At 37.7% G+C, this 20,937-nt stretch overlaps 1 protein-coding gene across 2 annotated transcripts in view; it reads right to left on the bottom strand.

The window, feature by feature from the left end:
• GRM8 (glutamate metabotropic receptor 8) overlaps nucleotides 1–20,937 on the bottom strand; it is a gene marked incomplete at its 3' end in the record, with an annotated part of 1,426,014 nt that overhangs the window by 539,019 nt on the left and 866,058 nt on the right. For both annotated transcript variants that reach the window (XM_082254065.1, XM_082254064.1), the window contains exons 4-6: nucleotides 13,709–13,844; nucleotides 13,089–13,243; nucleotides 8,677–8,814 (exon numbers count right to left, since the gene is read on the bottom strand). In XM_082254065.1, the coding sequence (XP_082110191.1) occupies nucleotides 8,677–8,814; nucleotides 13,089–13,243; nucleotides 13,709–13,844 (429 nt within the window). The remainder of the gene's footprint in view (nucleotides 1–8,676; nucleotides 8,815–13,088; nucleotides 13,244–13,708; nucleotides 13,845–20,937) is intronic.

Here is a 20,937-nt window from a genome sequence, read left to right as displayed (position 1 = left end):
ATAGTTGAATGGTCAGAATATGGTCCTACAGCTAGAAATAATGAGCAAAGAGTTTCTGTTTGTGTCCATTCATCTTCTAGTTTACTCCCCTGTTTTAAGTGGGCCGGTAGGAACCAGTATTTAATCTGGTCGAGTAGGGTTGCAATGTAATAATCTTTTATTTGAGTAATGCCCATGCCTCCTGCTGATTTGTGTTTCACCAGAATTTGGAATGAGCAGCGAGCTTTATGATCTGCCCATATGAATTTGGTCAATTACGATTGTAAATTAGTGAGAAAGGTGGCTGGTACATGAATAGGTTGTGTACGAAAGTAGTATAATATTTTAGGTAGTACAATCATCTTGTATGCCGCAAGTCTGCCTGACCAGGAGAGAAATAATTTTTTCAGTCGAGTCAGTTCTTGCTGGATTGTATTTAAAAGTGAAGGGAAGTTCATTTTGAATAGGCAACCTGTGGACGGGGTTAATTTAATTTTTATATATTGTAAGGAATCTTCAGTCCATTGGAAGGGAAATCTACATTGCAGGGTTTTTTTTTAGTTGTATTGTCAATCAAAATACCCATTATGTTGGACTTAGAGGCATTGATTTTGTAGTAAGATACCCTATTAAATGCGTTGAGTATTTCATATACAACAGGGAGTGAGTGGAGTGGGTTGGAAAGTGATAATATAACATCATCCACAAATAATGTGTTGGTATGTTGTTGGCTACCCGATATTATTCCTTGAATATCTGGATGTGTTCTAATCCTTTCGGGCAAGGGCTCCTTTAACGAGGCAAAGATTAGGGGTGACAGAGGACACCCCTGTCTAGTGCCATTTGTTATTGGAAATAGATTCTAGTTTCTGGATGTTTGAGAGAAAGTCGTTAAGCTGCTGCGCTCTGCATTTCCTACTGATACTACTCATCTTTATGAGAAGGCCTCTGATAAAGGCTTTGTGGGTATTCCGCCGAAGTGGCATTGATATCAAAGAATTCAGTGAGCACTTTAGTCATCTTTCCTTTATATTCTGGTTGTGACAAAAATAAGACATTATTACGCCATCTGTTTGCCCTGGTTTCAATTTGGACCTCTTCCTCAGCCATGGACACTAGGGCATGGTCAGACCATATGATGGTATGAATTTCAGATTTAGTCACATTTTGTAGTAGACATTTGTCCATTAGAAAAAGATCTATCCTAGAATAAGAATGATGTACATTTGAATAAAAGGTAAAGTCCTTCTATGTGGCGTGTTGGTATCGCCAAACATCAAATAGATTAGACTTAGAGATAAAATGTGCCAAGGTGGCTCTGTAACTATGAGACAGTTGTGAGGAAGATGAATCCAGATACTTGTCCGGAATTGCATTGTAATGAAGACACATAATTACGTGTCCTTGGCGCAAGTTATCAACTTTTTCTACAATTTCCTAAAAAATGAAAGTTGTTTTGTGTTCAGTAGAAATATATTGACCAAGGTGTATAGTGTATTGTTGATTTCGCTAATTAGAATTATATACCTTCCCAAGTCACCAAGGACTGTGTCCGTTTGTTTGAATGAGACTGTATCTTCAATTACAATGGCTACACTTCTTTTTTTCTTAGGGGCATTAGAGAGGTAAATGTGTGGAAAGTGGTGATGATGAAAAGACGGTGGCTTGAGAGAGAAAAAGTGTGTCTCTTGAAGACAGTGAACATCACAGTGTAGATTGCACGTTTCTTTCTCTTTGGTATGGTAAAAATGGATTCTTACAATAGTATTTATGGGGAGATGTTGTGGCAAATGTTTAGGTTTTGGCAGCCTATGTATTCGAACTATATGCAGATCTTCCAGCAGAGATTGTGGAAGTGCCTGATTTAAGATGTTAGTGAAGTACTCTTTAAGATCTGGGGGGGTCTCACAGACTCTCAGATAACCCGTATTTTAATGTTGGTGCATCTGGATCTATCCTCCAAGTCCACAAGCTTTGATTTTGTCCAGTGCATATCATCCTTCCTGTTATTGTGAGCGGCAACCATCTCATGAAATGTAGATGCAAATTCTACCATATTCGTTTCAATATGTGACACTCTGTGACTTACAGCATTGACTTCCGTTTTAAACTGCTGGGTCAGTGTCATTATATCAAAATACAATGTGCTGCGTAGAGAAATTAACGTGTCTTTTAATGTTGTATCAAGAACAGGTTGGTTTGGAGTTGGGAATGCTGAGATGGAATCTTGTAATTCCCTGGTCTCATCTAGTGAGGAGTTTAGGGCACTCACATCCAATTGTGAAGCTGGACTATGCAGCTTCTGGTTTGTCTTTGTTGGGCTTGATGTAGCTGAAGAGATCTGTTCTGATTTTTGTCTGTTCCCAGAATCATGGCTGTAGAAGGTGGAATGCCTGGGAGCAGAGCCCTGCTCTTGTCCCTAGCCATGTACTAAGTCAGGAGAGCTGCCAGCACCATCTTAACTTCTCCAGCGCCGTGACTGGGAGAAGAAACCTGTCATCTTGCCAGGTAAGCATTATCTTTCCTCTTCCTAGATGACATGTTGGGTATTGCCCGATGCACTGGTAAATGCCGCTGTAAAACGAGGCTCTGTGCGGCTGTATAATACACCGGAGTGCCACGTTGTGTGAGATCTCTTCAGCTATGCAGCCATCTTCCTCTCCGGTTGGCTACACCCCAACCAATACATTTTTTTAAAGTTGCTCCTACATTTTGCTTTAACAAGTTTTGTTTTTTTAAATGTCGCTTAAAGATTAATTTTCAGTTGACTTGCATGTGATTTTAAATAATACCTTTTAATACCTACTAGGTAAAAATTACAGAATATACAGTAGAACATACACCCACTGATCACTATAGAGCTTTGCAGTAAGTCTTTGAATAGAGTATGGAGAAAGATGTGCTATCTTGTCTCTTTTTTCAAAAAATAATGGTGTTGAGACATTACAGATTTTGTTTCTTGTAAAATCATTTTCATTTTTTCATCTACTATAAATAACAAATGTTAACTATACTGGAATTTGTGCTAAACATGTCATGAACCCAACGTTTGGGACAGGTCCATTTTATTTTACACCCCACCTGCATGCAAAATATTTATTATAGCTACAGATATTAGCCTACTAGGTCATTCATATGAACCTCTAGCCACAGCTCTATCTGAGACCTGAAGCCAGATCCAAAGCCCCAAAGCGGAAGACAGGTCGGAGTTAGACTTGTCCCCAGGAGTTAAAACCATTTTACCAAGAGCAACCATGCACACACCAGCATTTCTTATCCTACCTAAGTTATAAAGTAAATTAGTCATCTCTGCAGGATGTTACAGTATATACACAGGTATATGGCTATTAGGAGCTTAGGAGTATTTTAAGTTATTGGAATCACTGCAGAAACTATATTGTTTTTAAACAGACATACCCTGTTTGGCAATAAAAAAGGAAGTGCTGCAAGGCAAGGACCATATCCACTAGTTAAGCAGGATATGAGTCAGCTGATATAAGAAGCAATTAAAGCTAAACCCCAGGCAAACAGCTAAATACACAGTTAAAATACACACATGGGATCTCTTTTACCTGCTAAAGGAATTTTATTTCTGTTGACTCAATCTTGAATGGTACACAGCCCTGCCAAACAACAGAGCAGAGTGGAAGACCTAACTTTTGATTACCAAAGTTAAAGCACTTAAGCCTATTCCCCTCCCTGCCCCCCACCTATGAATGGTCAGTGAAGGAGCAAAAGCAGACTGAGAATCTCATCTCTCTGATCTCCTCTCCTATGAGCAGGTTCCTCATTAGCTTATATGCATGCAGCACTCCTTAACAGCTCCTAGCACTGCCATTCCTTCTCCCATTCTTAGCTTTACTGCCCATGGGTTTACAAGAGGCTGATACTAAACCAAGTTTAAGGACTTGCACTACTTTCATTTAAAACTTTATATTTGATTTTTTTTCTAAAGAAAATATATGAGGACATTAATTGCTTATGTTTTATGTGCTTATGTGCTCAGGGTTCACCTTTTGGGCTGCAAATATGTAGTAGATACAGTATATATATTTATTGATATCATTATTTACATTATGTTTAATCTGTATGTTTAAAAGACCAAGCAAGACTAAGAAATACAGTATATTACCAAAAGTATTGGGACACCTGCCTTTACAGGCACATGAACCTGAATGGCATCCCAGTCTTAGTTCGTAGGGTTCAAAATTAGATTGACCTACCCTTTGCAGCTATAACAGCTTAAACTCTTCTGGGAAGGCTGTCCACAAGGTTTAGAAGTGTGTCTATGGGAATGTTTGACCATTCTTCCAGAAGCACATTTGTGAGGTCAGGCACTGATGTTGGAGAGAAGGCCTGGCTCACAGTCTGCACTCTAATTCCTCCCAAAGGTGTTCTATTGGGTGAGGTCAGGACTATATGCAGGCCAGTCAAGTTCCTCTACCCCAAATTTGCTCATTGGTGTCCTTATGGACCTTGCATTGTGCACTGGTCCAAATCAGTTAAATGTGAGTGTTACCTATAGCAGTCTACATGCAACTCCTCCAAGATCCAGCCTGCTGCTTCATCTGGACTAAGGACTCTTGAAAGGATTATTAAGGCAATGGGATGTGTTTTTTTTTTTTAGGAAGCTATGCACAGGATCATGTTAGTTCCTTCCACTAACCATTATTTGCCTGCTTTGCAAAGAAAAGCACAGAGACCCAGTGATGACATCACTCAGTCTAAAAAAAAAAGTATGTAATGAATGAAAGAATTTATTTTAAAAATATTATTAGCATGTTGGATTAAGAAGGGAGGGAGGAACCAAGTCAGAATAAAATCAGAAACAGCTTAGGCTTTAACACAGTGCCCATTCAGATTATTCAAATCAATAGGATAGTCAAGAAAACACATATGGGCAGTCTTAAAGTGAACCTGTGCCCAGGTGAAGTAAATTATTGTTTTTTTGTGTGTATCCTCATTATCCTCATAATTTGCAGAATATCAAAGGTCAAGCTATTCAAAAGTAACTTGTAAATTTAAGCAGTCTTTTGGTTGTACATTTTATATTTCTCAATATAGTAGGCACTGTACTTCTTGACTGTTATTAGGAAAATCTGACCTTTTCTACTGCTCTTAGTGTAATGAAAGTTGTCATGCACAAATGTTCTGCCAGCAAAATTATAGACCCCATATATAATAAAACAAATTAAATAAAATTACCTAACGTTACAATGTGTTGATTGATTTCATTGTCATTACTGAAACAACTATAATATATATAACACATAAAGTAAAACACTCTGCTTAAGAGAAGAAAGTCCACAAGTGCTTTGTAACTGTATCTTTACCTAGATGGTTAAACAGAATACAGCAAAATTTATTTTGCAGAAATAAAACCTGCACAATATAGGAAGACAATAAATCCCAATAGCGATGAACCCGCACAAAATACTACAGAGATGCTCTGTAGTAATCTTTATACTCTATCCTCTCACCTTATTCACAGTCATGCAGAACCTTAATCTGCCTTTGGTCCACACAGAACAGTGGTTTTCTTGTCACAAAAGAAGAAAAAAAAAAAAAAAGAACAGAAATACACTAGTAAAAAGGAGAAAATTAAAAAAAAAAGTTTTTTAGGTGTAAAATACTTTCCTTTATATGTCTTTTTGAACGCAGCTGAACAGAAAAGTTTAGATTTGCAGACCTAGCAGACTGTCAGCAGATCATACTAAAAGATGACACACATTTTGGTTTTTTTTTGTTTTTTTTCCAAAAAGAACATTTTGTACCAGTATGAACCATCTTTTATTTTATAAAACATAGAGTACACTTGCTCTCCAAAAGTGTAGTATAAGACCCCGTTCACACTGGGGCGACACTACTTGCCTCACAGGTCGCGGTGCGCAGCTCGCACCGCGACCTCGGAGCGGCCGGCACGGACTTCATATCATTGAAGTCAATGCAGGTCGCTCCGGGTCGCCCCAAAGAAGCTCCGGACCCTTTTTCTAAGTCGGAACGACTTGTGTCGCTCCTATCAGAACGGGTTCACAGCTACTGTATGGCAGGTCGCCCCAGTGTGAACGGAGTCTTACTACCTTTATGTAGTTTTTTTTTTTTTTTTAATAAGTATAGCATAAACACAAGATAACTTACATCACTAGAATAATTGGTTTTTTTTCTGATTATACCTATGGATCTTGTCACTGTCAGCATGTGCACACCCAACATTTACTAACATTATTAGTTACAGAACATCAACTTTAAAGCCACTATCTATGTAATTGTTCTAACTCCTTTTTTTACAACACCTGAGGAGCTACTAAATCCAAGTGTACACTGGGAAAAATGCTAACTGATAGTTCAGCAGAGAAAAAATATATCAGCATCAGATAGGTAGTTATCAGATGACTAGATTTTTGGCAAGATCAAAAGGTATTTTTGGATTTATTGAACAGAAAAATCAAAATTCTTTTAGTGCTATATTTACAGGCCAAATGTGTGAAAAGTGTTAGGGTTTACACAAACTGTAATGCCAACTCCATTGCCCCATTGTTACTGCTGTCTGTTGCTCCAGTGGGGAGACTACTTTTTACATAATATCCTTGGGAAACTGGTACAATAAAGAAAGAAAAATTAATAGAGATTTTAAGTTGGGCACAGAAAAAATATACCCTTGTAAGCGGGGGCCCAACATTGCAAGGGTTAAATGCTCATTGCCCAATTGTAGATACATATAGTATAATAGGGGTGTCCTGGCGGACAGTGCACATGCATCCTGCATGTACCTGGGGTGCCTGGTTACTATTTAGACTATTACATTCTTTTGGGGGGTGCTCTACAATGTCTGGTTTATCTCTGCCACATACTACATAATGCATTGGGCCAATGCTTTCTTCAATTGTTAACAGCTCCTAATTGATTGCCCATAGTTATTACTAAGGACTAATTTGGTCCTCGCGTAGGGTGATAATTCACTTCTTGGCTTGCAGGCGCTCTCCTAATTTGTTTTCCTGTGTCCGCCTCCAGGCTCTACTTTTTGGATGTCTTACAATCCACAAACTACTGCTTCCCTAGTGTGCCCAAGTAGGTCCTGAAGAAGCTGTTGTGATTGGCCAAACGAGGACCTGGCATATCTGGCTACTGGAAGTACACATTGCACACTATGTCATGAGGCTATCTTACAAACGATCATAGTCTTCCGCCAGCTATATAGAGCTACATATTACAGTACTCACTGGATGATATAGATTGATGAAGCCTTTACTGTTTTATTATTTGATTTTAATGAATAAATAAAATGTTATATTTTTATATAAATTTGTTGTCTCCCCTATTGTAGCCTGTAAAGTCTGGCATTTAGGTGGGTCCAGGTTGCCCGTAGCCCTATCATTCCTTTTTGATACTATATTCGGATGTGGGTTTTTAACAAGATTTGTCCCTTTTATTGGTGTAATAGTTACCTTATTTCTTACTGCAATAGGCATGTGAGTGACCAGTCCCCCAAAGCCTCTTCTCTAAGGCGCATGGGACTGATGTTATTGCAGTTATAGGAGAAGCACAATGAATCCCTTCCCTTTCCCTTCTTAAATACAATATTTTGCTGTTTGCACATTTCTGTTTGCCTTCCCTATAACAAAAAATTGATAAAACATTCAGGCATCCAATAACAACTGCACAGCAAACAAATGGCAAATATGGAGTCCCCAATATACACAAGAAGCGTATTATTTAATCGAATAAAATCTGCCAAAATAAGAAATATCATAAGAATGAGAATATTTTGTTATTTACAGGAAAACATTTTTGGCTGATGTTCCAAGTATGTCAAGTACTGACAACAGCAAAATTAGCAGTGTAACTTTTTTAGAGTAAAGCCTGCTTTCAGCTTTCTAGCCTGTATAGGCCCAGTGTAGTGTTTCCAGCTCCTCCTCTATTTGTTGCCTCTAAGGACATTGGTCTTTTTTTACTATAGATGTATCTTACATATTGCAGTTTTAAAATAGTTCACATTTTTACACAAAAAACTTTATTTCAATTTACATAATTTAAGAAGTACCAATGACAGTAAAACTAATAGAAATCATGCTAAAGGATTATGTCTTATGTGCTAGGCAAAGACACAGTTGTAGAATAAAGCCCTTTTGCCTGGTAAAAATGTGTTAAAACGCAGTCAAATTTAAAGTACTGAAGTGTGATTTTCAAAGCAATTGAATCCTTACATGCTAATAATTTAATGTCAGATCTTATCTGGAGGATGTGCACGAGAACAACTGTCATCAATCAGCACAAATCCAACGGTCTGGTATTGTATTCCTAAAAGGCCTAGCCGTGATCTATAGGTTTGTTACAAATCCACATAAAATCTTCAATAAAATCGACCCATCATGAAGTAGACAAATCCTACAAGCTAAGGTGGCTGCATGAAGAAGCAATGATCTTGGCAATTATAATGACAAGCAATTTTGTTTACAATAGGCTGAAGCAATTTACAAAAGGAAAATGCATTTTACCTAATGTCCCCATTGTCTTTTGAAAAAGGAACACATTTAGGAAAATTTACTAAAGGAGTTCAGAGCCTTCACACAATAAATTGTGTGAATATTCACTTAAATGCCCAATTAAGCAAATGCCAATTTAACTATTTTATATACACTTAAAGATTTTCAAAACATTCAGTAAAACATCCCAACTATCTTAACTACTACTACTTACCTGTGCATTTCTTTAAATGGCTATTCTTTTTACCATGTGATCCCAATTTGCAGCCAAAGTTCTCTTCCCAAAATTCAGCAAACCAAACATTTCTTCGGTTATTGGCCAGAGACCGGCTTCTAAAATATCTATCAAATCCTATTTTCATAAAAAAAATTATAATAATCATTAATTGACAGTGTTAGCACGTAAATGATCTTCAAATATGTCAAATAACAAATGAACATTCGATGTGTCATTTTTATTTTATGCTAGTCAATAAAAGCTATAGCTGTTGTAAGCTTTGTTGTTGTCTCATACAATTTTTATACCTGTTAATTCTGACAAGGATCTGCCAGGATAGAAGAATGATGAATGATACCTATGAAATTCACATCAGTTATAAGCTCTGCTGGGGGTGCGGAGTTTTTTCAGCTGCTGCCAAGTTGGGGGATTTATTTCTCTAGACTTTAGTGCTATAATTTTTAAATAACTATGAAATAACACTTCATACATCCCACCAAAATGGAAGAGCAATAGAAAACTGGAGTTTTCAAAAACTTATATTTTTTGATACTTTAGTTTTTGCTAAGAAAGAGACATTCTTTTCAAAGAACAGTGATTACAAATTCAAAGTATGCCCTTCTGTTTGGGAAAATTACTTAAACTAGTCTTAACAGTTAAATTTTCTTTTGCTAGTGATCACTAAGTTACCTAGAGGCATGAGATAGCATTTTCACGCCTGCACAAAATATATTTGCATAAATATGCAAATTCCGATTTACCAAAATGCATGTTTATGCATTTTAGGTAGAAGAAGGAATCATCGACTTACTTATCTTGAAGAAAACAATAAATATTGGATGAAGAGGTTTAACATTGCCTCTTGGTTTTTCCCTCTAGGAGGGTTCGGCCAAGGGATGTGTGGACATATAAGAAAGTGAACTTGTTAAAGTAAACTGCGCAAAGATTATCCTAAATGTGTAGGCACTTGTTAAAGTTGTTCTAAAGCTAGAAGGTTTTTTTTTCACCTTAATGCGTTATCTGCATTAAAGTAAAAAACCTTCCACTAGTTGCCCCCTCCCCCACAGCACCTTCTAGGTTAATCAAGTGCGGTGCCTGTCTGCAGCAGCACTGGTTTCCTCTCCCCTCTCACAGGTTCAGAGACAACAGCAGGAGACATTGGCTTTTGCTGCTGTCAATCAAATGCTCCGAGGAGGGAGTGTGGGGTGGGGCCATGCCTTGTGGTGTGTGTCAATAGACACATGCAGTCTGTCACAGAAGTGAGTCTACACGTGTGCTCCCACAGGAATGGAAGAAGAAGAGGGGGTCCTGAGAGCCCTGTTGAGTGACCCCAGAGGAGGTCAGGGGCACTCTCTGCAATACCATTGCACAGAGCAGGTGAGTTTAACATGTTTGTTATTAAAAAAAAAAATTCACAATCACTTTACCAATTGTTGTTACCATAACAATTCATATTTTTGATATGTGTTTGTGTTGCCATGCATCTGTATATAAAATGACCTGTTCTCTTTGCATTTCTACTTATGTGTAAAATACCTGGTGATCTTTTTAGTCCCTCTGCTTTCCAAATTCAAACTGGGCACCCCAAGCATAGAAGCATGTTCAGTTTGCTTCTTCACATTCTACTTGGGAGCACTGCCTGTTTATACTCCTGTGGTCAGACTTCTGCTGACATGCCCCCTGCACAGCTCTTCACTGGGAAGGTCAGTGTAGTGCTGTTTCTCTGTCTCCTGCTTACACTCTCACCCCAGCCAAGCATTTTAGAGTGTATAGCCTAGTATACACCATTTGTTTTGTTTTTTTTTTTTTGTTTTTTATTCAACCCAGTAGGCTGAATAAAAAAAAAACTGAAGAGCTTGGGAGAAGCTACTGTTTTAACTATGTATCAGTACAGAGATCTCCCCTGCTGAACTATTGTGTTCTGACAAGGAGGTGCCCCTCCCCCCATCAGAACACATTGGTCAGCACTCTCAGCCATTAGATGCCGATCAGCAGATAATTTTGGTCATGCCCCTTTAACAGAAGTCAACCAAACAACCTGGACAAGTTGCTGCACACATGGCCCGAATATCGGCTGTTTTTTTTTTAACCAGCCAATGCCACCTGATATTCGACCCATGTGTATGGCCCTTATGTGCGTCTCTGTATTTTACACTCAGGTTTATGATTGATTCTAGATGATGCTGCCACTCCTGCCCCTTCATCACCACTAGGAATCTCCACCCCAAAGCCACTTCATGTTAGTCATGTGATTAAAATAAAAAAAAACATTGTTTATAATTTTTGTACACCCACAAACAATTTGCCTTGCAGTTCTATTTTCAACTGCATTGTTTGTTTTACAAGATAAGGGTTCACATATGCCTTAAGGAATTAAAAATAGTATTTTTGGGGCACTCCATTAAAGGACTCTAATGTACCAATGTAATATATGTTTCCCAGTGGACACCTGTTATGAAAAACGCGTGGGTTGGAGCCACATCTGTGACATCAGTGTGCACGGACCGGCAGGTGAGGTCCACGGCTGTGTATGTTGCTATGCTTGTACTGCTTTTGTTATATCTGATGAAGTGTAAGTGCAATCTGTACTTTCAATGAAAGCCTGGTTTTAATAAACTACACCATGAAGTCTCTCCCTCTGTCTATTTACACATGAGAGTGACGGCAAGCTTGTGATTTCATCTTCTGAAGTGTACTAAAATGGCCGTTTGGATAAGCATTGCTGCGGGACCAGAAGATGTCTCCATACTGATTCAAGCTGTGTGGATTGCTTCCTGGCTTGTCTGATCTCTATAATCTTAGATCCTATTCATTTGGTAAGAGGCGTGAGTTTATGTCTGAATGGCAGCCTTCTGAGCACACTTCACTCTGTTTGTCAGGATTGTTATATCACTTTGTGGACACTGTGATTGATGTATGAACTATCGATTCAACAATTGATTTATTTTTTTTTTTTTAAGTATTTATATGATTGAATATTTATATATATTGTTGATTTCAGAGTAGCGCAATGGGTTTTATGATAATAATATATATTAACCATTTTTAATAAAAGATCTATTTGCATTGTCATTCTTTACCCAAATCAAAATGACCTTTATAAAAAACAATATTAGAAAAAAATATCCATATTGCCATATCAGAGAAGTATAGGTGTACATTTAGTAAACTGAGATAGGCCGAGATCTGGATGATCACGGCTTGTCTCAGAGCATTGCCGGTTTAAATTACTGAGAAGAGTAGTGGAGAACATATTCTTCTCTTCTCATCTCAGTACACAAATGGCTTGCATTCACTGCACAGAAACGGCCAGTTTAGTAACACATGATGTCACCTTATCACTGTGCTTCTCTTTGAAGATCTCCTCTTCCTGCTTCTCCAGCTCAGAGGTGGAGAATCAGGGGGAGAAGCTGTGTGATTCGAGGAAGAAGACTTCTTTCTTCCTATATATCAGCACCAGTGGGTTCAAAATGAATGTATATATTCTATGTATTTATGTATGTGTGTTTGTGGGTGTATGTATATATATATATATATATATATATATATATTGCGTGTACTGGTGTATATATATATATATATATATATATATATATATATATATATATATATATATATATATATACTGTATGTACTGATGTGTATATATATATATATACTGTATGTACTGGTGTATATACTGTATGTACTGGTGTATATATATATACTGTATATACTGGTGTGTATATATACACTGTATGTACTGGTGTATATATATATGTATACTGTATGTACTGGTATGTATGTATATGTGTATATATATATATATATATATATATGTGTATGTGTGTGTATATGTGTGTGTGTGTGTGTGTGTGTGTGTGTATATATACATATACATATATATATATATATATATATATATATATATATATATATATATATATATATATATATATATATATACTGTATGTATATATACTGTGCATGTGTGTGTGTATAGATATGTTTTCATGTGTCAGAACATGTCATTACGAGTTCTTTTAAACTTTAGTTTCACTTTTTAAACTTAGGGCGGCTGTAATCTCACAATATCTCGTGAGATTACAGGCAGTCCACCCAGTTATACACAGATCTCGGCAGTTCTCAGAGAAAAAAATTCTCCTCTGATCACCCTGTGAGAAGTGAAGTTCTCCGCCTTCTAAACTGGGTGCCAGAGGAGATATTTTTTCTCTGAGAACTGCCGAGAAGTGAACTGAGAGAAAACTTCTCAGTTTACTAAACGTACACCATAGCCTTTTTTTCAAACAGTGATTCTAATGCTTGTGACAAATCTTGTGAAAATTACTGCTTTAAAACAAAAATAATACAAATGAATTAAATCTATGTTGCATACAACATATTTTCAATTATAGTAGGAAAGGTAATACCATCTATTGAAGCTCTCTTTGGTAGTATTGTAACGGCTCCTTCTGCTATTTCTTCTTGCTGGTATACTGGGGCAATTTTAGAGCCCCAGCTGTCTGAACCAATCCAGAGAAAATGTCCAGTCTGGTTGCTTCTTTTTGCTGATTCTAAAATTCTCCTGAAATATAACAAGGAAAGAAAGAACTGTTATTGATTTAATTTAAGATGCTTTTACTAGATCTACTAAACATCCAGGGAAACAATTAGTCAATCATCCTGCCAACTTGACTCGCGCTTTAAGAATAGAACCTAACACCTATCTGTGTCTATAGCTCATGTTAATTTGCTTTTGTCTAGCCCTAATACAACATGCACTGTCTATCATTCTCATTTCATTTATCTCTTCCAATCTTGTATCTTAATCCACAGGATGCTATACAGTTATAGAAGGACAGAAAGATTGTCTCAAAGGAACAGCAGAATAGAATTTGTCTAAATGCAATTGAAATTTGTTACACCTCTAGTCTCTCAAGAATATCCTTGTCAGGATAATGTACAACTGATAAGAAAGAGAAGTTTGTGCAAATCTCCTGCTGCTAAAAAAAGATCAAACATGCCACAAACAATAGAAGGAAACCATCACCTTATGTCATCTTCATTTGCAAAAATGATTACTGCCCGAGCATGAGGGGTTTCCAGAAGGCGTTTAATGATTTTATCAAATTCTCCCGGCTTGGGTTCTCGGGGGATTTTCAGTGACTGGGCAATGCAAACACCACCTGTGAAGACATAAAACACTTCATCTCAGAAAAGCCCCATATTAAGAATTACTGATTATACCTTTGGTAAACTACATTCACGATGAGTAATATAAATAGGTTTATGGAAAATCAGCACAATTTACTTTAGTATATCTCGGCTTATTAATATATTCCCTTAAAGCCTGTCTCACTAAGATTCCTATGATTTTTTTTTTTTTCAACAACAGAATTTTACTGAAGGTTTGATAAACAGTACAAAAAGAAACAGGGTCTACAATGTAATGTAATATAATATAGGGACACATAAGCAGGGTTTACATTAAACAATCAGTGTATGACACAGCTGTCACCGCCATGCAGATAATGAAAAAGGAAGAAACGACGTTTGATAACAATAAATGGAATGTCAAGAAGGGATTGAAGGAGTCCCGTAGGGCCATGCACACCACAACTGATTACATTTGTGTATAGATGAGGTTCTAAGGGCTATGTATCTTTCGTAATGGCGGGTTAGATTTATTAGGGCTATAAGTTCTGAGAGGTTAGGTCTTTGGTTGGACCTCCAGAGTCTGGTGATAAGTGTCTTGGCAGATAAAAGAATAATTACAATAATATTGCAAAAGTTAGTGGGGAAGCGCTCTATACCTAGATGGAGAAGGGCCAGGGCTGGGTCGGGTTTTGTTAATATTCCTGTCATTCAGCATAATAATTGGAAGATTTGGTTCCAATAACTGGTTAGTCCCTTGCATGACCAGAATATATGTGGGAGGGTGGCAGGCTGTCCGCAATTCTCTCCAACATAGTGAGTAAATATTAGCATAGAACTTTGCTAGGTGGTATGGGTTAAATACCAAGTGGATAAAATCTTTTTGGGATATTTCCCAGTGGGTAACACAATAGGTAATTTGCTGAGAATACTGTATAGCTACCTGTCATTTAGCATCAGTAAAAGATTGCTGAAGGTCATGCTCCCATTGGGAAATGGGTTTGGTTTTGTGGAAAACGTTTTTGTTCTGGAGGAAAGAATAAAACAGGGAAATACAGGGTGGTAGAGTTAGGGTTTGTGAGGTATTTCCAAGCATTTTGCTGCATATGTATAGAGGGTTTGGGTTGCCTATTCAGGAATGTGGAGACCCTCATGTAAGTTAAAAAGTCCTTAGGTGAGATATGGTATGTCTTAGTAGATTCCTCCATAGGTTTAGGTTGTGTTCCGTGGAAAAGGTCTTCAACCCATTAGATGTCTGCTCTCTGTCACTTTTTAATGGAGAGGTGGGGGATAAGGCACTCCAGGGTAGAAAGGGGAGCAAGGGGTGAGTGGTAATGAGAGTTGGTAGCATTACAATGAGTAAATGTGCCCTAAGGGCTGCTCTTATCGTGGCAGGGAAGTGAGTGATATCAATACGTTTCCACATGGTGGCTAAGAGAACGGCTTTAGGATCTGATGTATGTAAGAAATAGGACTCAATGTCAACCCATAGGTTATCTAGAGCATTAGGGACCATTGTTTCAGATGTCATTTGTGTGGCAACCCAGTAATCTGAGAGTTTCACAAAGCCGACTCCTCCAGCCTTCTTGTGTTTTATGAGATGAGCATAGAAGCAACGGCTCTCTTTTTATGCCAAATTACATTTTTGGTTAGAGATATGAGAGATCTCATGTGTGAATGATGTACTGGGATGGGTAGGGTTCTAAAAATGTATAGAAGTTGTGGGAGCACCATCATTTTGAACAAGGCCAGTCTCCCAATCCATGAAAGCTCACATCTAGAATATTGATGTATGTCCACAGACAATTTGTGTATTAGAGGCTTATATTTTGCTTTGCCCAAGTGTGCAAATGCAGGCATTATGGTAATACCCAAAAAAGGTATACCTTTATCCACCCAGGAGTATGGGTGTTTTGTAGATAATTGAAGAGGGATGTCTTTAGGGAGGCCTAAATCTAGGATCAGTGATTTGCAGCAATTCACCTTGTAGTACAAAATGGAACTGAAGGCAGTCAAGACCTGGTGCGCAAGTGGAAGGGAAACTGTTAGATTGGTTAGCATTAAAACAATATCGGCAAATAAATTGATAACAAGAGGGCGGTTATAGAAGCAGATACCTGATATACCGGGGTGGGTTCGTATGGCCATAGCTAATGGTTTAATAATTGACATTTAGTTATAATATTTTAAAACCCATGCTGAATTAGGAGATTGAGTATCAGCAGGCGTAGGATGATGTCTTTGTGATGTTGCGGTGTATAAGAATAAGAGAGCTGTGATGTTGCTATGAAATTTTATTAATGGGATTTTACAAAATTTAATCTTAAAGAATGCTTTCAGAGTAACTGCACCACCACCAATTAACCACTTGCCGACCGCTCACATTGAGCCTACTGCTGCAAAGTGGTTCATTATCGTCCAGCGACGTAGAACTACGTCGCTGGACTCCTCCCCTTGTGGGTGGCACGCGCGCACCGCCGGAGGCTCACTCCCGCTGTATTCAGTCACAGTGGGAGTCGGGCCAGGGGAGGAGCGGCGGTGATCACCGCCGCTCTTCCCCAATCGTCAGGGATCGAGTGTGGAGATCCGCACGCTTGTGTAAACAAAGCGGGCGGATCTCCTAAGTGACAGGCAGGGACAGATTGCAGGATTCAGCATAGCTGAACCTGCGATCTGTGCCTGTGTCACACAGTCCCCTCACCCCACACACGTTAGTAAGCACCAGGCATACATTAACCCCTTAATCACCAATAAAAGTTAACCCCTTCCCTGCCAGTGTCATTTTTACAGTAACAGTGCATATTTATAGCACTGATTACTGTAGTAATGTCACTGGTACCCCCAAAAGTGTCAAAAATGTCAGTCAAGGGTCTGATCTGTCCGCCGCAATGTCGCAGTCCTGCAAAAAAAATCGCAGATCGCCGCCAGATTGCCGCCATTACTAGTTAAAAAAAAAGAAAAAAAATGACATAAATTTCCTGTAGTTAGTAGCTGCGATAACTTTTGCGCAAACCAATCAAAATACGCTTATTGTGATTTTTTTTACCAAAAATATGTAGAAGAAAACAAATTGGCCTGAAATGTTAAAAAATTTTGATTTTTACATTTTTTTGGGGGGGAATTTCATATAAAAAAATTTTGAAAAATATTGTTATTTTTTCAAAATTGTCGCTCTTTTTTTGTTTATAGCGCAAAAAGTAAAAATTGCACAGGTGATCAAATACCACCAAAAGAAAGCTCTATTTGTGGGGAAAAAAGGACATACATTTAATTTAGGTAGAGTTTCGCACGACCGCGCAATTGTCCGTTAAAGTAATGCAGCGCCGAATCGCAAAATATGGCCTGGTCAGGAATGGGGTAAAATCTTCCGGTCTTAAAGCGGTTAAAAATATGCTCATTGAGAATTTTTCTGTCAAAGACATGTAGCTAAATACATTTTGGCCTAAATATATGACAAAAATGTAATATATTGGATATTTTTTAACTTTCAAAGTAGAAAAATATTGTTATTTTTTTAAAATTGTTGCATTTTTTTATTAATATCGCAAAAAATGAAAAGCGTAGAGGTGATCAAATACCACCAAAAGAAAGCTCTGTTTGTGGGAAAAAAAGGACGTAAATTTCGTTTGGGTACGGCGTTGCATGACCGTGCAATTGTCAGTTAAAGTCGCACAGTGCCGAATCGCAAAAGTGGCCTGGACGTAAAGCAGGAAAATCCTCCGGTGGTAAAGTGGTTAAAAATGAATTGCATATAACAAGCAAAACCATTAATTGAGCTGCTAATGCAATCTGGTTATGTCACAATACCTGAAGTGTATGCAAACCAAATTAATAAAAGATGTACTAATGATAAGCTTTAACATGTTAAAGTAATTTAAGGTAATTAAGGTAAAGTTAAGGTAATTAAAAATAATTTAAATTGGCAGATTTTAGTAAAACATAATACTTAGTGATCCTGCCAGGAAGGTACTTGTTCAGGCACTTCCTGTTATAGGGTAACTATCCTCTGCCCCTGTAGCACATCTGTGCTTCTGTGTTATTGCCCTGTCACAAGGGCTTTCAATGGAGACTAAATGTTACTATTACCAAAACACGGTCCACTGTTGTCACCAAAAGGAAACCCACCCTAAGAAATTCCATACAGCCTCTGCTGGAGTTCATGCATATAGACAGAATGTGGCTGTGAAGATTCTGAAGGATATTGGCAGTGGCATTGGCACCACTGAGATGCAACAAAGGATTAAAGCATTCCAAATAAAAGTACTTAATTTTTTCTGCAGAGCTCATGTTGATTGGTGAGCTCCAGTTGTAACTCAATGGGAGATATTTTGGATTGCTGCAGAGAGACTGCTGCTCTCACACATATAAAACTGGCAATCATATTATATTTATTACGCTTTCTGTTCTAAATTTAATATATCATTATAGATAGTGTTTTTTAAACTTCCATTGGGCTTGTGAAAAAAGACAAAAAGTGTTTATGAGTGGGGTTGACGCCTCTTGCCGCTCATTCTGTATGGTGATTTACAACTCCTAGCATTTCAAGCATCTTGTAGGTTGAGAAAGGCATTGCATTTTTGGAAAATATTAATGGAAAATGATAATTGTAAAGCATTTTGTAAGTAGTGGGGGTATTGAAGAGAAGATGTAAATTATTTATTACTCTTTTATTTAGAGTGTGTATATTTAAAGAGGAAGTAGTATTGTACTGTAGTTTGCTAACATAATTTGTAATCAAAACATATTTGTCATTCTCAAGCTTCCATCCAATCACTTTGCATATTATTTTAAATATGCTGTGATTCTGTACTTGCCAAATATGCTGCATAAATCTCCCTCCACTAAGTCTGGCTGCAGTCATTTGAAATGTGGTCAGCTGAAACTGCTGCCTGTTCACTTCCTGGACGTATACAGACACACACATATGTAGACACCCTCACACACACATACACATATATACAGACAGACAGGCACACCCACACCACGATTCGCCTGCACATTCTCCTCTCTTGATGAATACTCATGGATCTCTGCCCTCATCCAGCCCCCTCCAGGTCTGCAGCTCTCCCTGGCTCTCCAATGACTCATCCCTCCTCCCTTGCTAGCAAACTCCCATGAGAGTGAGAGAGAGAGCTGTACATAATGTCATTAGCCTAGGCTAATTACCAGATGAGAAAGAGGAACTGGGCTGTACAAGGTATTTACTGGCAGAAAAAAAAATGTTTTACTATCCAAAGTTAAAACAACAAAAGCAGAATTTTTAATAGATGGAAAGATAGAAAAATGACTGAAGGTCCGCTTTAAGTTTCAGCAAAACTTTGATAGATAAAGCAGCACCCATGTTACTGGCAATAAAAGAATTTCAAAAGCAGCATAAAAGCTAATTTGTAAGTTATGCCCATTGTAATGTATTTGCATGTTTTAGGTATCACTGGAATTGCATTGCATTTACAATAAATAAAGCTGCATACAATTAACCAAAAGAAAAGCAATAGAAGACACAAGAGAAAGTCAGGTAGATTGGTTGCCATAGTTTATCTGGGAGTGGTAAGACTGAGATTGTAACCATTTGACCATACACAAATATAAATAAATATGGCAGGTTTAATTATTCAGTGTTGGAACCACATTTTTTAAAAGTGCAGTAAATACTTGAAGTGGTTTACTCTTCCCTTTTCCACATAAATGGGGAACAGCATTTTATGTACAGATATCTAAAGTAAGTATCTTGATTGGTTAGTTTAGTAATTAGGCTTGGAGTGGCCTTATTTGTTCAATGTGTGTATGGTGGTGGTGGGCTGGGGAGGGGTTGGGGTTTTAGGTAAAGGAAGTGAGCTAAATACAGCTAATTAGACACCTTGCGATAACACAGGCTGATTTCACAGAACACAAAACAGAAGACATCTTTGAATTTCAACAGGTATATTTTGCACCTTCTAAAAAGCTGAAAAAAACTTTTCAATGGCACATTTAACAGACTATGACAGGCCATACATTATGCAATTTTCTTTTGCTCAGTTCAGACAGTGCTGATGGAGGATTCTCGCCCATGGGCTATTGTATTCTGAGAGTGGGAGATTTCCTAGCTGTTAGAATACAATGATCACTGCTGGTGGCTTTATCCCCCAACAGTGATCAAATGGAAAAAATCCAACAGGCTGGTTTTATTGAAGGCAATCCATAGATTGACTTCAGTACAACCAGCGTGCCCATACATAAATTTCGATCTGTCTATGGCCAGCTTAGCAGAGAAAACAAAAGAAAGGTTTATTGTTTAAACATTTTCAGAAATCCCTAAAGATCAAATCTTAATTTTACCACTTGATCTTAAACTTTTAACTTTTCACTGTAACACTTACTTTATCTAACCCCTCCAACCTAATAATTTATACTGCATAACCCCTGTTGTAGATCACAGCCCTGTGCTGAAAAAACCGCACGGATATTCTGAATCTGAAAACTACTAACGTCCAATGTATAATTCTTAGCAATCCTCATTCATGTTGCTTCTGGTGTAAGTGCAGAATCCTCTAAAACTGAGAGTATTAATATTCAATTACTTTCAATATAAATAATATAAAGTTTAGCCCCCATTTAATAATAGTGGACACATTATTCCTAATGCCCTTTGGTGGCTGTGCATACAGGACAGCTACTTTACAGCATAGATACAATTTAAAACTTCACAACCATTTGAATTCAATAGATGTTTTTGGACAAGGCAGCGGTTGGTCATGATTATTATAGATAAGACAACACAAAGAACCTATTTTCTTATATTTTTTTACTTTAACTATCACAAAGGCATTTGGGAACAGCTTGAAAGGGTCAATTATAGGCAAACATGTGTAGCCAAGGTGAAGTAGTCAGTCATTTATTGTGGAATCATCAGAAGATTACTGATCCATGGTAATTGTTGAACATTAACACATCAGTAATAAATTGTGCCACCAGAGAAAATCACTCACAAAGGGCAGTATGTTCTATCCAATATCAGATCAGTCAAGTGACAGTGGTATAGCTGTAGAGGTGGCATAGCTGTATAAACCTAGCAGCCAAAACTAAAATCATTTGAAAACCTCAGGAACACAAGGTATGATCTATCTAGTGATGAATTCACCAAGT

Source organism: Pelophylax lessonae, assembly GCF_965119305.1.
Source record: "Pelophylax lessonae genome assembly, chromosome: 4".
Lineage (NCBI taxonomy): Eukaryota > Metazoa > Chordata > Amphibia > Anura > Ranidae > Pelophylax > Pelophylax lessonae.
Note: the sequence above shows the minus strand (reverse complement) of the source record. Positions and strands in the feature narration are given on the sequence as shown.